Source organism: Poecilia latipinna, unplaced genomic scaffold, assembly GCF_001443285.1.
Source record: "Poecilia latipinna isolate Pla-1442-1.1 unplaced genomic scaffold, P_latipinna-1.0 Scaffold13, whole genome shotgun sequence".
Classification (NCBI taxonomy): Eukaryota; Metazoa; Chordata; class Actinopteri; order Cyprinodontiformes; family Poeciliidae; genus Poecilia; species Poecilia latipinna.
In genome coordinates, this window is record NW_015112629.1 from 687,105 (window position 1) to 708,507 (window position 21,403).

At 36.0% G+C, this 21,403-nt stretch overlaps 1 protein-coding gene across 1 annotated transcript in view; it reads left to right on the plus strand.

Annotated features, from left to right (window-relative positions):
* LOC106946665 (transmembrane protein 132C) overlaps window positions 1-21,403 on the plus strand; it is a 179,787-nt gene that overhangs the window by 123,991 nt on the left and 34,393 nt on the right. Inside the window, exon 5 of the mRNA XM_015031179.1 lies at window positions 20,578-20,767. Coding sequence (XP_014886665.1) covers window positions 20,578-20,767 — 190 coding nt within the window. The remainder of the gene's footprint in view (window positions 1-20,577; window positions 20,768-21,403) is intronic.

Genomic DNA, 21,403 nt, shown 5'->3' on the forward strand with positions numbered 1-21,403 from the left:
TTTTAAATTTCCAGGTCTTTTGAAAAGGGGGGGGCCCCCCTGGGCCCTTTTAAAAAAAAAAAAAAAAAAAAAAAAAAGTCTTACTTGGATTTGCTGAAACAATACATTTCTTCGAAAGAACAAGGTATTCTGCTCTTAGTCTTCTCCTGTAGTGTGCTCAAGTATTGTTTTAGGCTATTTAAGGGACAGATTCCCAATATTTCACAACTAAATCAAAGAATTTATAAATTTTCATTCATACACATGTATATTTTAGTTCATAAACATCTTTTTTTTTGTCTTGGGCCAAATAAAAATACCTTTGTTGCTAATTTAAAAGGAAGTTTGTATTTTGGGTATGACTAAGATGTAAAATTGCTTTCACGGTGCATAAACATTAGATGTTTTTTTGTTTTTTTTTTATCTCTGAAAGATTTGTCCTGCCTGTGTGCATGCATCAAACGAGTGCACTGTCTCCCACAAAAACCTGTACAAGCAAACAAGTGAACAAAGAGAGCCCTCCAGCAAATTTTCACCTTCAAAGTGTAAGGGATTGAGAAACATGCCACCGCAGCCAGTCTGCTGCTCCTGGAGATGACTCCTGCTGTGAGCATGTGGGCGTAAGGTTTACTCTGAAACACTGACAAGGAAGCGTTGTATTACCTACACTAAGATGTAAGCCTCTTAACCAAAGAACGCCAAACCTCAGCTCTTGACTGATGAAGCAACAAATCATTGATGAATGTTGACGTGTGTATTAGAGTTGGCATTTTATATTAAATATGTTTTTTGCAGGATTCTTAAACTATTTGGGGTTTGGATACACAGTAAGTATTTATTACTGGAAGTTGCATAAAATCTTCCCAGACTTCTGCCTTTTGTTTTCTGAGTTTGCTCAGTGTGCAGGCACTGGTTTGAAAATAGGTTAAAGATTTAGATTGTTTTCTGACGGTTAATTGAGTCATGTTTTAGGCATCTGTGAAATCGAGGCTTGTCACTCTGTGTTTGCCCCAGCCATCTGCTGCGGGAATGACATGAGCTGCCGAGGGTCTTTTTCCATGAAACAAAGAAAGCAAGTGAGTAAGGTTGAAAGAGTTGATTTTGAATTAAATGATTAGCATACTCTGTTCCTTGGGAAGTGGAAAATCACAATTCTCATATAAATAGCTCATAAAGATTTGAGTTAGAAAAGATTGCTTGAGCAAATAATTATCTCTCAATGCAGGATTTCCTTCAAGGACTCTGTACCATACATGATTTTTCATTGTAATAAGAAACTACCTGCTGACTTAAATTGTAGACCTTTGCTTCAGTATAATTCAATTTCATCTTAAACAGATCGTAACTGCAGGGATCCTAAGATGTTACAGTACTGTCTATATTAATGACAAAATGGGTGATTACAAAAGCATGTTTTTCATTTTGATCTAGATTAATGCATAATCTTTTTAAAATTCAAATATATAATTGGATCTATTCTAGTTGCTGTTCTTTCTAGTATTTATAGAGCATTTCCTAATGAAAGGCTTCTTAGTGAGGGGGCAAGGGAAGCAAAAACATCCCTCTGTTTCAGATCCACAAGAAATCAAATTAAACTGTTAATTTAAAAAAAAAATAATAATAATAACTTGTATACCTTATAAACGATCATTATTAAAAGGGACTTTTAATAATTTCACTTTTAATAACACTTTTTGCTTCTATTGAAGACAGAAAATGAACAGATTAAGCTACTACATAGCATTCCACACCTAACTAATGCAAGAATAGACAGCTTAAAATATAGAAAATTTGAAACCCATTTTCCTTTATTGTCGTCTGTAGCATAGAGAGTGGTTTCAGCATTCTGAGTACAGGTCAAGAGGCAGCGGAGGATACCTGCCAGTCCAATGATAACTCATTTATTGCAAGCAATTTGTGTAAGGTTTTTTTTTTTTTCCTATATCCTTGATGATATGCATCATTTAATTTACACACTGGTAAATGTAAAAGTCTGAGAAATGCCTTTAAGTACACCACTAGACAGTAATTGCCAACAGATTATAAACAAATGCCAATTAGTGTTTAGTGTTATTAAAAAGTGTTTTCTAACCTTTTTGCTTTGTATTTGTATATGAGAGATTAGTCTTTCAGATCTGTACTGCATTTATTTTGCTGAAAGCAACATAGTTATGAATTGACATTGGTCAGTGTTGGGTATCATTTACTTTAAACTTTTTTGAGAGGGATTTTAAATTACACTCGTCTTTCTGTTTTTTTTTTTAAAAAAAAAAAAAAAAACGCAGCATAGGACTTGGCATTTGTTCCTTCTCTGCCGGGTATTTTACCTGTCGCAGGTTGTGCCCCAAAAACAATGTGTACATATTAAACCATAAACTAGGTGCACTGTTACACCCGCACTCGGTAGCTTTTCAAAATTTCCATCTCTTAAAAGAATGGTAAAAGCTTGAATATTAAAGTATAAACATATAAGAACACTTCTTACAAATGTTCAACAAGAGAATCCAATGAAGTTTTATATTAAAAACTGAAAGGTCACTTTTGTTTTTTAATATACTTTTTTTTCTGGCCATTCTTCAACACTACGAGGTCAGGTCAGATTCTAAATGAATGTCTTTAATTTAAAACTTGAAGCACAATCTGCCCAATTTACTGAATAGGCATGTAACGATACAACCAGCTTAGGATATAATACTTGACAATTAAGATTATCCTATTTTTATTTTTTAACAAATTAAAGATTTCACACAGAAAGCTAAAAAAAACAACAAAAAAAACTGTAATCAATGTGCAATATTCCGGTCCAGATTTGACTTTGTGAGAGCAATTATTTTAACATGCATATGTTTTGATCTGTGAAATTTAGTTGGAGTACCTCAGGATAATCCACACATGCATACAATGCCAGCTCCACCACCATGCAGCCCAACATGTAACTAGAGATTATAAAATGCAGTCCAAATGTATTAAAAAACCAATAGAAATCACCATTCATTTGTTAGCTGCCAATGGTTGGAAAAAATTACAACAAAGCTGTAAACTTTCTTATCTGCCATTTTCTGTTTTCTATAGATCACCAGAAGTTATACTAGAAAAGCATTTTCAAATTGCAGTCTTCTTTAACCCAAGTCATCATTTTGGCTGATTAGTCTTTATTTATGAACGAAACACAGTCACAATCGCATATAGAATAAGATGTTGAGCCTAAAATGCTCACTTTGATATCCAGGGCTTATAATAATAGCTTAACCTTACTTTTGAATGAGGTCATACACTGACAGCAACCTAGATAGACAAGGAACATATTAGTATTTTAATATTGCGAGAATGGCACAATCACCCTCAGTTATGACTGCATGATGTGTACCAGAATTTACTTTGTTAGCAAACCCAAATACATTTGATTAAATCCTCCGTGTTTTCCATATAAAACATACAATATGTATGTTGTGCAATTTCAGTCTGAAACCCTAATGACCAGTTTTATCGGTTGTTCTTGTGATATGGTAATTATTGCTGGAGGCTTTGTACGGGTGATGATGATCTTTTCTCATCACTTCTCCTCTCCACCTCCATGACAGCTTCCGATTCTTTTTTTGCCCTTAATATAAAATGACAGATAATTATCACCTGACTTTGTTTGAATGACTACCGTCAAAGGTAAATGTGGTTACTGTGTAATTTTTTTTTTTTTTTTAGCAAAGAGAAAAAGGGACATCTTTCAGCAAATATAGTGAGTATATTCAATTTGTTACATTGAAGATGTTTACTAAAATGATGTGCATCAATGCAGTTTTGGTATTTTATGTGCAGGAAATGACTTGAAAACAATGTTTTGCTCATTTTGCGGTAAGCCTACGATAATGGACACATCTATAAGGCCGTTTTGCTCCATTTCATGAAGTCGTTAGGAGTTGGAGTCATTGACAGAGCAATGATGAGTGAAGATCGAATGGGAAGGGAGTTCAATAATCAGTCCTTTCCAGTTCATCGGTAGAGGTCAGAAGGCCTTGTGCTTGGACTGAGCTTGACTCACAGGCTGCATAAATGCATACAATCAATGGCCAGACCTAGCAGGAGCTTGTAGGACTGCATTTACGACTTGAGCTAAATCAAAGGTCCTGTCAGAGCAATCTGATTCCAGTATAGGAACTCTCCACATGTCTCCAAGACCCACAGACGATAACGGCCTTCCTGCTGCGACTACCTGCGCTTCTACATGTATGCTTTGCGTTTATGTAGATTTCATATTATCATTGGCAGTACATCTTTCTTCGGAGGACTTAATAGAAATAATTTGTTTGGTTTTACTAATCTTTTCATCTAACAGTAGCTTTAAAGGGGGGCCCTTTAGCTGCAGCAGGCAATGCAGAAAGATTAGAGGGTTTGTGTGTTTTAGAAAGAGATGGAAAATAGCCAGTGTCATAGCCAGTGTCTGACAGAAATTAGATGCAAATTTGCAGGTGCAAGTGTTTGAGTGTACAAAGTTCCCTGCATGTCCTTGAATATAATCTTTTTAAAGTCACTGTAGTTTAGATGATGGATAGCGAAGATGAAGCAATTGCCTCTCTAAGGGGTCTAATTATATGAAAACTACCATTTTCATATTATTCCAGGTAAAGGTAGCATACAATTGTAAATTAGAAACATTTAAGTGCATCCTTAAATTAGCCAAACATTGTGTTCCTGCATGCTTATAAGTCTCTTTCTCTCAATGCTTGTTTATACCAAGCAGTCAAAGGTAGACATCTAGGTGATAAATGTGTCTATAATATTGATCATATGTAATTTAATTAACATGAGTGGGACATGACTTCCACTGGGCATCCCATTTCTTTAACACAAATGGCACATGATTGAGATATACCCTAAGATTGATTGTTAAGCCTTTAAAATAGTCAGTGATAGAAACCAACTAAACATAATTCAAATGCATATTATTAAATTGTCAATGTCAATGAAAAATGTATTTATTTCATGAAGTACAGTGTAAACCATATAGTTTTACAACACATGGAGTGAAGCATCAAGTGCCATTTTAATTTATTTTGATAATTACGTCTCGCAGACAATAAATACACAAAATTTAGTTTCTTCTCCCAAAAAGTCATAATAAAAAGGGTTTTCAATATAGAAACTACATAAAAATCTCCCTGTACTGTACAGACGCTCAATACTTGCCAACACTCTACTCATTAAATGAATTATTAAGCAGTGTAGCATGTCATGTTGAGGTTTTACAGAAAGCCGAGTTGCTTTAAAAGTGGCCTTCAGCACATCTGCATTGTTGGGTCAGGCGTCTCTTTATTTCTTCTTCACGATATTCTGGAAATTCTCCAAGGTTCAGGTCAGATGAGTTTCCCGGCCAATCAAGCACAGAGAGATATTGCAGCGATAAAAACGGGTACTCGTACTTTTGGCAGTGTAGGAAGGTTCCAAGTCCTTCTTTAGAAGGTAATCAGCATCTCCATGAAACCTGCCAGTACGACGGATACTCTAAAATTTGTAGAGAGCTGGCGTGAGTCTGGACTTGATAAAACCCAGTGGGCGAACAGAAGCAGATGACCTGGCCAACTAAATCACTGTGAAAACCTTCATGGAACTGGAATCATGAGCTTCTACATACATTTGCTCTTCAGACTGTGGGTTCTTGATTTTACAATTCTTTACTTCTATCTAAAAAGAGGCACTTGGATGATTCATTAATTGATCATTATTTGCTTAAGGAACCTATATTCATTAAAATTGCTTGTCTAAAAAGGTAATTAAAGATAATTTAGTTGCTTTAGTCATAAAGCCATTTAATGCCATGTTATCTACAGTTTCCTTTGCCCTCTGCTTTCTCTTAAAGACCCCCCATCTGTGATGTCAAGACAACTTCAAAAGTTGATTTGATTTCAATATATGCTAGTAAGTACCGCTATGAAAAAACAAAAAATGAAAGTCCCAACTGTTTTTATTTAAAAATGCTTTATTCTTTACAATATCCAAATAATTATTACAATTAGAATGCAAATGGATAAAAAACATAAACTAATGCCACACTTTTATTATTAAACAAGACAAAATGAAACATTGTGTGTGAAAGAACCTCTTGCTGCTTCCACATTATTTGAAATGTAAAGAAGGAGCCAGATGCAGCTCAGAACAAACAGCAGCTGACTTCATCTTTTTTTTTTCTTAAATTAAGTTTCACATTTACTATATGCAACACATCATGTTTTAGGTAAAAATTTAAATAACATTAGGGATACAATTATTCTCAAAACAGTGTCCTTTTTCATGCCATTAATTCAAGACTCCTCTTCAATATGGAAGATGTGAATAGTTCAAGTGGTTTTCCTGACCAATGAGGCATTGCACAGCTCAAACAGTGAGCTTTTAACTGAGCCAATGATTTTGCTGGCCTAGCTGATAATGCAGGAACGTTTTGATTTATATATATAATAGTTATGAAACTCAGGCTGCACATGCTGCAACAGTTTCCTGGAAGATGGTCCTGGGTTTGAACTTTTCTCCATAGAGAATGCATATCCTCCCTCGCATAAAGTGGGTTCCCTCTGTGTACGACGACTTCCTCCCACAGTCCAAAAATATGACTGAGGTTCTCTGATCGCTCTCTAAATTTTCATCTAAATCATAATCTGTTTTGTTTATATAAGTAATAACATATCGTATAATTGTTTCTTTTGTTTCATAGTTTTGCTGCTTTCTATAATGTACAAGTTTGCACTGATTAGTTAGCCATTCAAATTGAACAAATATAAACTGTTCTATGTAGCATTAGTTTTACTTTTTGAATTGTATTCCCTAAGATTAATTAACTTTCAGTGATACTCTTCTAATTGACAGTTATGCCCACAGCATTCATAGCTTTAGGGATGATTTATCCCCCGTCCTCCACCTCCTTTTTTGCTCAACCAGTCTACTTATTTATCAACAGCTCAAAGCGTAAATTAGATAATTACTCTAATTCTGAGATATCCCTGAACTCTTCTCTATGACATACCTGATACATTTGCCTGTTTCAAAAATCTCCTTGACTAAGAATCCAGGGATGATGAATAAAGGCCTTCACTGGCTATATTACCTGGATTTAATCAAATGTGCTGATAACTAATGCAAGGGTAACTTGTCTGTGTTGTTGTCGTAACATATTTCAACGGAAATTACATTTAACTTGTTTTTTTTTTTATGTCCTATTAAGTATAGAAATATTCTTATATCCCTCCCCCGCAACCCACCTCACCAGCACTCCTCGCTCTTCCTCTCCTCTTAAAAGTGCTGTATTGTAGGGTATACCTAAGTTATCAGCTACCAAAGCCAGCAATGCTGGGGGTGTCTACAGTCAAGCTGGTGATTGGCCATGGAGCCTGGTAGTGTTTGATAAGGCAGGCGTATTGGCCTTGGGACCCTGGGCTCAGAACCCTCTGATCCTCTTCATCTTCTAATAAATCATATGCTGAATCCCTGGCTCCTGTTTAATGCATTTGAGCTCTCTTTGAGGTACTACAAGAAGTCATCTGAGGATTTCCAGCACGAAGTCCCACACTAACAACTTAAACCTGCTTTACAGGGGAGAAGTTAATGGAATTTGCCCTGAAGTTGAAAACTGTCTCTGAAACTCACCCCAAACAGTTTTTCCCTAGATTTTGGAAGCACATTTTTATGGGTGCATAGCTGCAATGTGGAAATGTGTGCATCTAGCACAGATTACAGTCATTTCTGTTGGAATGAATAGATATTCAGATGTAATTAAAAAAAAAAACTTTTTCTAAGCTTTGTTTTCGAGGCTTCAAACTGATGTATTGAAAAGGTCATATTAGCTGGCAGATAAAAAGCTCCCCTACTATTTAAGGAAATATATATCTTTAAAATTGTATGTATGAATTAAATATGTATGAACTGCTATTATGCATTCACTGAGAAATAAAATATTCAATCAGCTTGAACTCTATCTCAATTAAATTAACACTTTTGAATTTATCTTTGCAAAAATTGTTTTCTGTACCATAACACATGAGCAAATCCTAAGAAAAGTAAATGTGTGGCATTTCTGCCTCTCATCCTTTCCAAAGGATGAAAATGGCTCTGTTATCCTGACAAATAAATAGGCAAAAGAACAGAAGTAAATTTTAAAGTCACAATAAGTCAGGCTGAGGTTGGTATTTTTATTAACCCTGGGTTAATAACGCAATTTAATTAATTGGATTGGTGGTTGAATTAGCTGCTTTATGTGTTTTTATTTTTATTTTTTTATTTGTTCACTGAAGGTCATGGTCAGGCAGGCAAGTCTGACATTTCATTTATTGTCACATTTATTGATAGGATAAAAGATAAACAAGAGATTTGTGATGGGAAATTATGCCGTAAAAGTCTACAAAGAAACATAATTTGACGACGCTCTCATCCTTTCATATTTCTGGTTAACTCATGTTAAATCTTGTACGATGGTTCTACAGTGTAAAAAAAAAAAAAAAAGTCAACGCTGTCTAAGTTTATAAACATTTGTTCTTAAGTCTATATCAGTGTGGAATATTATACACCAATACCATCATGCTGTGATAAGTAATCACTCTGGATCCATGATGGAACCTAAATTTGATAAGCTAGCTTGATGATATTACTGTACGTCGCTCCTAAAGGCAGCTGGTACAGACCAGCACTGACACTATGACTGTGAAATAATATAAGGTTGACGAGCTGGTGCTGACATTAAAGGAAGTAAGTTGCTATACTGTCTTGCAAAATTTTTCACACCCTTTCAACTGTGTGCTCCCCAAAGAGCTCAGTAGGGGGCGTGTTATTATTTTCAGTACATCTATTACTCTAATATATGAACATAAAATTTGCAGTCAAAAGGCTTTATTGTTGCCAGTCACATTCTGAATACACTTTTCTCAACATTCCTTAACAATCCTTTTGAAAGCACCAAGCTTCTACTGACTGAGGTATGAATTTTTAATAAATATAAGTGTCTACCCCCAAATATATACATATTTCTACTTTTAAAATATGCAAAATACTTTAGGAAGTAAAACATTTTGTGAACTTACGATGGGGAATGCTGGAACGGAACATTTCTCATGCTTTATCATCATTTAGCTGCTGCTCAACTTATCTCTCCCTTAAGATGACAGTGAGAGTCTTTGTAGTAGATTTCCATCTACTGATAGAAAGATGAAAGTGATATATTTTCTGGGAGCATTCTTAACAGAATTTTAATTAAGCGCATCATCGGCGTAAAACAAGCTGTCTGCGTTGAACCACACAGTCTAACACCGCTCCACAGCGCGATCATCGCGGCTAGGTTCAATTGCGTCTTGTTTTGAAGCCGAATGCAGTTACTGAATTTTTCTGGGGGTGTAAAAGAGTGGAGACGATTGCCTTCAAGTGGGCAAACTTGATTTAATGGTAGATTTCCTTTGTTCTCACATCGTTATGGCACGTTGGGAGATGGAGTGACTCAAAACAAGAAAAGAAACGAAGAGAATATCTGAAGGCAGGAGGGGCGAGCCGAAGAAGTGAGTTGAAATGACAGAAGTACAAAAGAAACCTCAGCGTGTGTAAAGACTTGCTGTGATGATTCACAACACACAAAGCCTGGGATCGTGCGCATCATCAGATTTAACAGTACCAAGCGACAACTGAGTGGCAAGTAATGAAAAGAACAACTTAATATAACTCCTGTCATCTCTGTGTGTGCTTGTAAGTAGTAAGAAGAGGATGAAGAGTCATTTGTGGTGAAGAGTTTAGACACCAAGGGAAAGATTAGCAAGTCTCACCAAGTTGATCCCTATTGTCCAGGGTAAGAGGATGAGTGCCGCAGCCCTCTGCAGAATTGTACTAACTTGGCTAGAGCTCACAGAAATCAATGAGGGGGATTGTGGTTTTTCCCATTTTCTGATTATGTCGCATCAAATACACTGTCTTTCTCACAGTTTATAATCTGTTACTCGAGAGGAGATTAGTGACAAACGGTAAAAAGGTGATAATGGTAGGTAGTGTCATTAGGGCAGACATTGTGTGGTCTCTCTCTGACTTTGCAGTCAAGGAATTCCCAATCCTCTTGCTAGTAAGACAGAATATTAAAGCTATTTTTACTTTCATAAAATATTTAATATCTTATCTAATACTAAAGATGACACTTGTGGCTAAATAGGAAACTATGAAGCTTATTCTTCCGTAGGATTCTCTTTAGCATAAAATTCCCAGAGCAACTGCTAGCAGGATTTTCACACAATCTTATTTTAAGACACATATGTCAGTTAAAGGCATATTTGACAGCAACACTTTGTGTAATAATAATTATTGCAGGTATATCAGTGGCAGAAATCTGTTGCATGAACCTTTCACAGCCTTATTATATCATGTACGCTGGCAGCATATAATTATCCAGATAAATTCACAATTATTTCTTCCTTGTGTTATCCCAAGTGAAGTCCTAAGTCTTTTCACCCTAAGCCACAGTCAAGTTTCAAATGACTAAAATTAACATTTTTGCATTGGATGTGAACCGTACAGACAGACTGAAACAGAATTGCTGTAGATTATAAATTCAAAATAACATCCTGAGGCTAATTTCATGCTAAAACATATTTTTTTTATCATTTTATTGATTTTAATTGCTTGCAAAGGAGAATATTTAATTGACTAAAAATTTAAATATGCATTTATGTTTTGTTTTTTGTTTTTTTTTTTTTTTTAAAAAAAGGAAAAACTAGTTAACTGGCTACTCTTAAGAATCTGGAAAAAACACAGCCAACAAAAAATGGATTTATTTGAAAGAAAAGCATCTTTCTTTTTTCATTATTATGATTTTGATGACCCAAAGTTATTTATTATAGAGGCCAGTTTAAATGAAATTTGTTATTTTAATGTTACAGGCAGTTGTCATGAAGCATTAATAGCTTAAGTTTCATAGACCTCCCTATCTGATAAGCCAGATAACCTATTTGATAGCAAACTGACCTTACAGCCTAGAAACATTAGGTATTGAGAGATTTATGAGCTGCTGCAGGTAAGCTCTCTTTTTCATTTGAACCTGTGGATAGGCAGCTTTGACCATGGTGGTAAAACTCCAGAGACCACAGGCATTTTACACTTCAAATCATTTTCCTTAATTCATTCTATTACCTCCAACTTAAATCGAAATCGAAATCACACAGAGCTGAAATAAAATTAATCAGCTCAGGGTGTTCACATCTTTCATAATTTAGGTTTTGTTGCATATAATGTGCTTAAGAGAACTGGATATCATTTTTCTAGGATTACCTTGAGATTGTGAATCTGTGAATAGATATAATTTGGAGAAAAATCTTGCACAATGAAAGGAAGCCGGAATAAGGAAGCATGTCTTCATATCATTTATTGTTTACCATAGATGATTTGTTTTTGATTAAGAAATAAGCAGTAGGCAACAGATGTCAAACAATTTGGATTGGGAAAACGGTATAAAAAACATATTTTTGATATCTTAGGAAAATCTCACATATAGATAATTTACAAATGCAAGGAAAGCTGAGATTGTAAGCGACATCTCAGTTGAAAGTTTTTTTTACCTTTTTCTTGTGAGTTTAAATATATTTTAATACACTCTCACTTCTGGAAGATGCCATCGATGGCATTAACAAAAAATAAATAAATTCTGCACACTTTCCCAATGTGAATAAGAAACAACTTACAATATACTTTTGATTAAGAATTTTTTTTTTATTTCTCCTACAAAGTAAGATGATTTTACAATTTTAAGAACTTACCATTTCCTTTATTCCTTTATTTTCTTGTGTTGTGTTTTAAGCTCTGATTGTCTTTTTGTTTTGTTTTGTTTTTTTTTTTGTGGCATTGTCACCGCTATAGTTTGATTGGTTGATGCCTGGAGCCACATCTGTTTGATACAAGAAGCCCAAATTGTCTAATTTCACACACTGTTTGAGAGAAACATAAGAAAAAATGTGGCAAGGAGAGGAGAAAAGAAAATAGACCAGCAGGCAATTGAGATGAGTTGAGAAAGGGTGTAGAGTAGAGTGGCAAAAAGGACAGGAGGGGTGTAGTAAAAGCAGGTCAGGGTAAGAATGGCTAGCATGGGGGTCAGTGACAGAAAAAAATAGTTATTCCAGAAAAATATTGAGAAAACAGAAAGACCCAAACATAATTTGGAGGAGAACAGCAATATCTCTCAATTTTCTTTTTCAACATCTGCCACTGTCTCCTTTTGCACTTGACAGGCTCGCTCAGAAACAAACTAATCTGAACCGACAGAGACAGGGTTCGCGTCGAAGGTTTGATAGATCCAGAGGGAAATCTCCTTCATACATAAATTGGCTGTTCTATGTTTCACCTGCCTCTTGACATGTTTTCATTTTGTGGCTTCTTTTATTATTCTGTGTCTCCTATTTCACTGTCCACCACTCCAGCAAATGTATCTGTTTTAGATGAAACAGTACGGACAGCTACTTGTTACTGAGAAACCAAGAGGTTAGAGAGCAGGTCTGCAAGAAGTAGCATATGTTTGTTAATAACAGCCACAGTGTTGCGCTGAGGTGTCCTCAGGAAGTAATTAACTGTGATTATTTACACATTGTCGTGTGCTATTTTTTTTTTTTTTTTGCTCTGTTTAATTTCATTGTGTACCTAATTTGTTTACCCTATAATTTTTTTTTCCACAAACTCCTCCCTGATTATCGTCTCTTCACCGACCCAAACAGAGCTGCTGTGTAACCTCTTGGCTTAAAAACAAGGACTAGAACATTTCTTTGACGCCTTTTCTTCTGCTGTTCGCCCGTAGGGTACATGAAGTGTCAGAAAGAAAGTCCTTCTACGTTTAATAAGTTCTCATTAGCATCATCGCTCAGAAGAGACTGATATAAGACCTGAAATACTGAAACTCATTAGAGAAAAGCTTGAACTCCTGAGTGACACACACACACAGACGCATTAAGATTTTTGCTACACTAGATCCTAATATATAAATCATAGCGCTTTAATGACCATCAACTACAGTTGGCTAAATGACCTCATTACACTCGGCCCTGCTGAACTGTTGGAGTAAGACTGACCTTTATAGTTGCCGTATTGTAAGAGGAAGATGGTGTTTCTGTTCAAGTCAGGTTTTATTGATTGGAGATATTAGTAGATTCCCCTTGAGGTCTTTATAGCAATTAGATTTCAAATGTGTGTCTATTTGGAGAGCCATTCAGACTGGATTACAGTGGGTCAGTTCTTATGTGCATTCTGTACGCAGCCATTTCATCCCAACCTTCTTCCACTACTTTTGTACCAGTAAATAAACTTTTCCATACCCATTTTTAAAACCATTTTGTGTAAGCTTAGTAATTACATATTTTTATGAATCATTGAGATGAACGTAAAGATGCTCAAATGTCATAATTTATTGTAAAAATATATTTTTTGAAGACTTTACGTTGCACCCTAGGTCTGCTGATTATGGTCCTCTGCCCTTTTTAGGCCAGTTGACTCTTACAAAACCATAAAAGACTGTGATCCTCCAATCACACCAAAATAACTTGGAGAGACCTCCTGTAGAGACTGCTTACCACACACATTTTGCTTAACTTGTCTGAATAAAGTATAGAAAATTACTTCAAATTGTTATTCATCAAATTGCTTTAATAGCAGAATTTTGTCAAAAAAAATTTATGTCATTTTGCAACGAGTTTGTTGAAAATAAAATATGCCTGAAATAGAGACTTGAAATGCCCCATTGTTTTTGCTCAGTTGGAAATTAATTCTAATTCTTTATTATTTTACATCAGATTTTTCTCCTTTCCAATGGCACTAGACATGGTGTCTTACTGTTTCTCAAATCCTCACATTTAAGAAATACGACATATTGGCTGGATATGTGTGATTAATACATCCACCAGCATTGTTAGGTACACTAAAGCAGATATTGATTGGCTGTAAAAAAAAAAAAAAAAAAAAAAAACGCAACATATGATAAAAATTACTTTGTTGGCAAAACAGCATTAAAAGCATGGTTAACTGATCTTAAGGCATGTCTAAAATCTTTGCAGAATTTTTGGTGTATTTCTTGTATGGTTTTCAGATACTTTTTGTTGGAAGACGGATTTCAGTTCCTCTATTTGTCCAGGTAACATATTATTAAGCACATATTGGATAATGTGTTTTTATGATCAGGTAAAATTAGCGGCAGAGAAAATGTACTGGAAAACTAGCCTGGGTTTCCGAAAAAAAAAAAAAAATGTGAAGGACCTCCAGTGAATCCAGACGATAGTTGATCAAAGCCTCTTTTAAAGATCACACAAAATGTCTTGAAAGGGCTGTGCAAATGAATACATGCACAAGTTGTGAATTTGTTTATACCATATAATTCCCATCTTTTATGACTTCTTTAGCTTAAAAACAGGCTATCAGCCGACACTACAGGAAGTCACACCAACTCACTAGGTGTTACCAAAGGTAGCACATATGAGTGCATGATTGCATTTACTACCCGACTCCTTTTTCAAATTTATACATTTTGTTTGCGTAAGTAAGATTTCACAGAGCCAGCCTTATTTGTTGTTTAACAAATATGTTTGGAATAAAATCGTGTTGCTTCCATCTTTGAAGAAAAATAGTTTTCGCAGGTTCATTTAACACCTACAACACAAAAGCATGTCCAAAAGAAAGAGGCTCTCTGTTTTCATTTGCTGACTACAAAGTCTTCCTGATGAGTTTTTCCAGACAGTTCTCGCACACGGCTCGAAGGGTGGTTGCTAAATAAAGTGACAGAACGTCAAACTCTGCGTCTTACGTTTTTCCACCGGTATTTCAATTTGAAAAAGAACATGTGGCTAATTCAGGCAACATCAACACATGAGGTGCCTCTTTATGCCTGAACAGATGGGCAGCAGGAGTTGCTCATCCGGCCTGTCATCACACCTCCTTTTTGTTTGAATGACTGCTGGTCTCTCGCGTCAGGATTCAATTATGGCTAAGACAGTTGTGTCTACTGCGTGTCCGCACAATTTCTCCATCTGCTTATGCTTTATTTTCTCTAGCCAGCAGGTCGATCTCATGTTTCTTGGAATGCTTCTCCTCACAGGTGTCCTGGTCCTCTTTTGCTCAAATATGGGGTGGAAACACGCAGGGCACTGCGCACAATGGGTCACAAATACAAACATGCTGTTCAAAGCACATCAAGCAAGAAAAAAAACAAAACTCAATTTGTCGATTAATCTGCTCAAGAAATGATTTCTCACAAAAAGGTTTAATTGTTTTAAAGCAATAGATTCCATTTAATCTATTACATTTAACAGTATTTTAGAAGAAAGCATCTTGTCCATCTGCATTCAGTGTTTTTCCCAGTTTTCTGTAAGGTGAAAGCTATAACGTGACCGTGTCGCCCTTTAAAAGGAGTACAAACAAAAGATAGGAGCGACACTTGAAAATCCCCTGAAAAATGTAAATATTTAACACATTATTTATGGGATGGTGACCATCAAAATGTCCAATTTAAAGAGTTCTGATGACTTTTGTTAGATCAACTATATGCCCTATAGTATATTTTGTGTTTGTATGTTATTGAACATTGAAATGCCATTAAAGACACATTTGTTTTTCACCAGAGTGCATTGAGCATCCCATGTTTGTTCTTCTTCAACAATGATAAAAATTACTGCAGAAGAATTAACACATATAAACAACACATGCATTTTTGAGAACTGGTCATGCTTCTTGTTCCATTTATCAGTGAATTAATTTAGCCATTTCCAGAATTAAGTGCCAAGAAATGGCTAAATAAATAACCAATCAAATTTGAATTTTAATCATTGACCTCACATGACACTCCTCCCCGCATCTTTGCTGTGTGCCCTACATGACTTGTGGCAAACCTTTTTGTGCTACTTTTTGCAGCCGTCTTTCAATGACGTCTTTCTTGTTGTGACTCATCCATAACAGCCAGATTTTTAAGTACATGACCAATAGTGTCAACCGCCAGAGTTACGGTTGACATTTTCTCTTATTCTGTGATTAATGCTGTGGTTTGCAGTTGTTCCGTTCTCTTGTCATTTTAAGTCGATAGATTGAGCAGTTTTCTGTGAGCTGTTCAAAGCCTGGGACATTGTTTTATAACCTGACCCTGCTTCAAATCTTTTCACAACACTGTCTCTGACTTGTCTGCTGATCTCTTTGGTCTTTTGATGTTTGCACAGATTAGTGCACAGGTGAACTCTAATTACTATTTAGATGGCTTCTCAAGGGAACTGCTTGAACCGTATTTTACTTGTGGACATCAGATTAAATGAGGGTAAACACAAGTGCACATAACATTTTTCTGATTTTTTTTTTTTTTCAGTTTTTATTGGTCTGTCACATAAAATCCTAGTTAAATACATTCACAAAGTACTGTAAGCATGCCAGTAAACACAGACTCACACAAACATTCGCTCTATATCTCTTGGTGATTATTCACTGTCATTCCAGTTTTTGAAAGAGATTCATGCCTTTGATGTATTATTATCAGTTCTAACCAAATCACTGAAGAGCATGAACAGAGCCCTCCTTCTTGGGCTTCAATGAGAGATGGCAAACTTTTTTCTTTTCTTATGCTGCCTTTCTGACATCCAGATATCCACAGAAGTGTTAACAGTGAATAGAGAGAAGGAAAAAGAAACATCAATTCCTGGTTAACTGGGTTGATGTGCTACTTAGCTTCACTTTTTAGTTTTCTGTTTTTGAAAAAAGGAATTTCATTTGTCTTTTTTTTTTTCCTGTGCTGCTGCTTTTCACCCAGAGTCCCTTTTGTTATGACAAGGGAGTTTGAAATGTATCTTAAAAAATTGAAAACATGAGTATTTTTCTTTTGAGCTGATTCTTTTACCTTCGTCTGTTTGTGCTCTCAACAAATGACAAATAGACATAGCTTAAAAGTCTTTTCAAATTGTCATGACTGATTTTCCACCTCATTTCACCCCAAACCCCTGTTGTCAAATCAGGGCATTGTTACTATTTGCCTGTTTTTGAGAGTGCAGACACTTACGTAATCCCCACAGACTTTCTTGCTTTTTCTATCAGTTTCCGTTTCCACTTACTTTTATCATCTGCCTCTCTGGCCACTTTCTTCCTGTTATCCCCATCAACTCATTAAGGAGTACAAAAAAGGTCATAGTTACAAGAGAGTGTGCGAAATAGTTTCCTAATTGCTCATAAAACAGGGCAAACATAGCAGTTACGTTTTTAATGAGAGACAAAGAAGCAGTCTGACCTCTCCGGCCAATGTGCCTCAAGCATTCATCATCCCCGCCTCGCAGGACAGAAGAGTGAGAAGCAAAGAGAGTGTACTGCCCTCTATTGAGAGCAACAACTCACTGCAGGTCAGCAAGACGGGGTGAAGTGAGGTTGAGAACGAATGGAGTCCAGGATGAAAAGAAGGTATATTAGAAGAGAGAGAGAGAGAGAGAGAGAGAAAGACAGTAATGTATTGTAGACTTCAGCACTAAAGCTCTTATTGTTTGCAGCTTTGTTGTAAAGCCTGAATGCCTGTTGCAGATAATTGATTTGTCTGTAATTGCACACTAAAAGTGCAAACTACATAATTACTACAGTCACTTCTCCTGAGCTCAGCATGGGGTCAAGCTGTATAAAGTAGTGGAGATTTGTATTGCTCTAAAATTGTGCTTCAGAAACACAATGAATCTTTAAAAAGTGGTTGACTTGATGGATATAATTCAGTTCATAGCTTTTGATGAGACATTATTCTTACTTTACTTTTAATTTTAACAATGTTATTTATTGTTCTTTATATCGATCCATAGTTGCATTCATATCCATATGCAATGTATGCAGAACTGTGTAAATATGTACACAAATGCATAAACAACCTCATTGTGATGGATTTGTTCATTCTGCAGTTTAAGATGTTTATGTAGCCAGTTGTTGCTAGCAGCCTAAAGCGTGTAATCTACCAGCTGCTTCATTGAGGTCAGTGTTTTCTCACTGTTGCATCAGTGTCAGATATAAATAAATAAAAATTGATTCACAAATTTTGATATTGATCTTTTTCATAATCCCTACTGTCAAATTTAAATACCCACTTAAGCCCCAACATGCACCTTGATGTTTGCTTAAAGTCATCTAACAAGTTGCACTAAAAGCTAGTGCGCTTTAATAGCCGCCGAAAAGGTTCTGGCTACATTCTGGCTGAATAGTAGAGCGATTTTCTTTACAGATGTAGTACATTTCAGGTTTCCAACAGACATTACATATTTAACAATTTCTCTCAAAATTTTCAAGAGGAAGCCATCTCAAAAACTAAATGCTTTTTTCTTTTTTTCACTTTTTTAACAATTCCCAAAGCAGTTCTGTAGAAACACACAATTGTGAACGAATCACTACACTCTGATCTAACGATCGACTATGAAGCCTGGCATTAAGGAGATGGGCAGAACACCACCGCTGGTGTCTCCTTTTGAAATATTTAGAAAGAAAAAAAAAAAAACTTAAAAGTAATAAACCAATGAAATGTGCTTAATGACACTCGATCAAATGTAAAATAGAGTATGGAAGTGAAGATGTTAAATGATTTATATTTATTTTAAATCTAGAAGCTCTCAAAACACAGTAACATTTGCAAAGCAAGGTGGTGGCAGTAGCATGCTGTGTGGGGGTGAGAGGTTCACTACCAATGGTGTATTGAAGTCAGACTATTTCCAGTTACTTTAACTTACCTCAGATCAACTGTGAGGTCATTAAACCCTTGGTTTTCCAACAAGATCATATAAAATGCAACACAAACCGGCATAAGAAAGTAGAAAGCAGAATAATATTAACTGTTTGTTCCAAACTTCCTAGATCAATCCTGTTAAAAATGTGTTATTTAAAAGATTTATCTGTGTAAAATTTGGTGAAGAAACTGGTTATATAACTGACCTACGCTGAAAAAAAGAACATCCATCTATTATCCAACGTGTTTATCCCTCTAAACAATATGAAATCCAGGCACAAAATGTAGTGTATGTAAACTTCTCTCTGGAAATATATCTGTCCTAAATCCAAGCCCCAAAAGTCAAAACACTGGTTTCCTTTTAGAGGTGATGTATGCCAGCATCTTGTAGTTTTCACGGTCTGGTGAAGCCAAACATGACTGTGAACTGCTATCCTGTTGTGGGTTGTACCGTAATGCTCCCTTGAGTGCTTAGAGACGATATGCTACATTTTGAATGCACTCAAAAAAAAAACAAAACTGTGGCTTTGATTAAGAGAGTGATTTGAATTTCTGTCAGTATATAAACTGACTGTGAATCGTGATGATTGCACGACTTCTCTCTTGAGAACTCTCAAAAAAACTAAGTCTTACAATCCTCAGTATGTCCAAAATCCCACCAATTTTCCCCTGGGTTCATTCGAACCAAAACTCTTTATTCCTGTTGCTTAACCCACCAGAATCACCAATTATTTAAAGCTGAAACTGAAAAGCTTCTCTGACTGACCCAGAATCGCCGTTTCTGCCCTCCTCATCCACGCTGATTCTCACTTTCTGTAAGTGTTCTCCTCTTCCCCATTTATTAACAGCCCATCCTGAAAAATAAATAAATAAAATGCGCTTTGAAGTGAGGCTCGCATCGCAAGTGTGAACATACGGGAGAGCTGGAGGGAGACGTAAATACAGACTTACCCAAAATATGTTTAATGAAAAGCTTGGATCTCATCTCTGTCCAAATAACCCCCTCCTCTTGCTGAGTTTGATCTCTCTCCAGGTTTGTTCTAGTTGTCCCCTAAATTGCCCAAGCACTGTTCAAGACCATAATATAGTAAAAAAATAAAATAAAAATACACTTTGAATATTTTTTTCCCCCTGTTTTGTTCTTCAAAAATTATCCAATAGGCTTGACTTGTTGTTTTTTTCTGCCTCTTTGAAAGCATGAGTGCCATTTTAAGATCCCCAAGTATGAATAGTAATTTTCGAGACGGTGGGTATTGTTTGCATGCCACTGCTGGAAAAGGTATGCGAGTTTTGACATTGACACCTACGGGGAAGGCATTGGCTCAATCAAACAAAGCATTCAGCAAATCAAATATGGTTGCAGTATATTGTTTTGCATTCATTATTTTTTTCTCTCCGTTGTTTGTATCTACAACAGCAAATAGAAAATGATTTTCTTGGCCCGGGTGGTCTCAAGGAAAGATGTTCCATACTGTGCTGGAAAAAAGATGATTGCTATTTTTTGACGGCATGAGGGTTTTGGATTTATTTGAGAGTGAATATCAATGACGAGATAACTATCTTTAAAACAGATTGTAGAGATTTGAATTTGAGGAAACATGCTGTTTTTGTCATAATATCAGAGAATGGTATAGATCGCGTCTCATAAAGCACACTTACTCTTTTTAGTCTTAAAAAAATTACCTCTGACAAGAACAATGTTACTCATCTTCCTCCTGAATTCATCCACCTTTTTTCCCCTCTATTGTCCTCTGCTTTATTCATGTTTACAATTTTAAAGACAGTCTTCCTGCTTCTCATCTTATTCCTCTGGCCCATGACTATTTCATGTCTGTCTTTGCTTTATTTCCTTCTCTCTTAGCTGAATTCACTCTGTGCCTCATTTCCGTTCTCCGTGTCTTCCACAGAGTTGAAGCAGTGGGCTACCAGCGGGTTCTGCAGGTGGATCTGGAGGTGAACGGCTTGATGGTGACTCAGGGGAGCAGGGAGGTGACATGGCAGGTGGAATATCCACTCACCCGCACAGTGACCAGTGAGGTGCAGACCCTCATCCGTCTAGCACCGCAGGACCTAGGCGGGATTGTGCCACTGGCCATGGTAAGAAAGAAGTAGCTTTGCTGCTCAACTTTGACACGCCTGTGTACACTCTATGCTCCTTTGTGGCCAATTTCAGACCACCTTAAACTTTGTTACCTGACTTTAACAAAAGCTTACCTGGGCAGTGGCCTAAATTGTTGGATGAAGAAAAAATAAAAAAAAAAATAAAAATTCTTTTAACGCAAAAAAAATCCCAGAAACAAAACATACGTTTATATTGTTTCAGGTATTCTGGTAGTTTTTAAAAGTGCTACATAAATACATTTGACATTGACCTTTAGCCCAGATTTATTAACCCTAAATGTGACGTGAAAGCAGTCTTTCTTTGAGAAGACTTCTGACTCTGTTTTGTATTTATTTATCTTCTTTCAGTTGACTTTTATAAACACTTTTTAGAGGTGATTAGGGACTTGGTAATGAGGCACTTTTGCCCCCATCTCATTTTATCTGAAAATGTTGCTTTGTTAAAACTAAAACTGAACTTATTAGTAGACACAGGAACTGTGTTTCTTTCATCACCATTCAGTCCTTCCAATACATGTTTTTAACACAACAGTGACGCTGATATGTTTGCTCAGGAATGCAGCACAGAGCTTGCTGATTGAGGAGTTAATTAACGTTGGAGTTTTATCTTCT